This window comes from Eimeria tenella, genomic scaffold, assembly GCF_000499545.2.
Source record: "Eimeria tenella Houghton genomic scaffold, Eth_scaff1952, whole genome shotgun sequence".
Taxonomy (NCBI): domain Eukaryota; phylum Apicomplexa; class Conoidasida; order Eucoccidiorida; family Eimeriidae; genus Eimeria; species Eimeria tenella.
Window position 1 is genome coordinate 4,446 of NW_013541794.1, and position 269 is coordinate 4,714.

Below are 269 nucleotides of genomic sequence, written 5' to 3' on the forward strand. Positions count from 1 at the left end.
GCAGGGGCTGCAGCAGGCCCATGGTGCTGGAGCGCAGCTGGATTGCCATCACCAGCGACGTGGGCTGGGGCTGCACCATCCGAGCAGCACAAATGCTGCTGCTGCAGGCGCTGCGGCGGCACTTCTTCGAAGCGGGGCCTTTGGCGCAGCCAGCAGCAGGCAGCTGCCCGGAGCCGGGCCTCTGGGAGGGCGTGGACAAGGAGCAGCAGCAGCAGCAGCAGCAGCAGACGCAGCAGCAGCAGCAGCAGAGGGCGTCGCCGGCGGACTGC

At 69.9% G+C, this 269-nt stretch overlaps 1 protein-coding gene across 1 annotated transcript in view; it reads left to right on the forward strand.

Annotated features, from left to right (window-relative positions):
- Positions 1-20: 20 nt before the first annotated feature.
- ETH_00040290 (uncharacterized protein) overlaps positions 21-269 on the forward strand; it is a gene marked incomplete at both ends in the record, with an annotated part of 1,390 nt that continues 1,141 nt past the window's right edge. The window contains one exon of the mRNA XM_013374132.1: positions 21-253. Coding sequence (XP_013229586.1) covers positions 21-253 — 233 coding nt within the window. The remainder of the gene's footprint in view (positions 254-269) is intronic.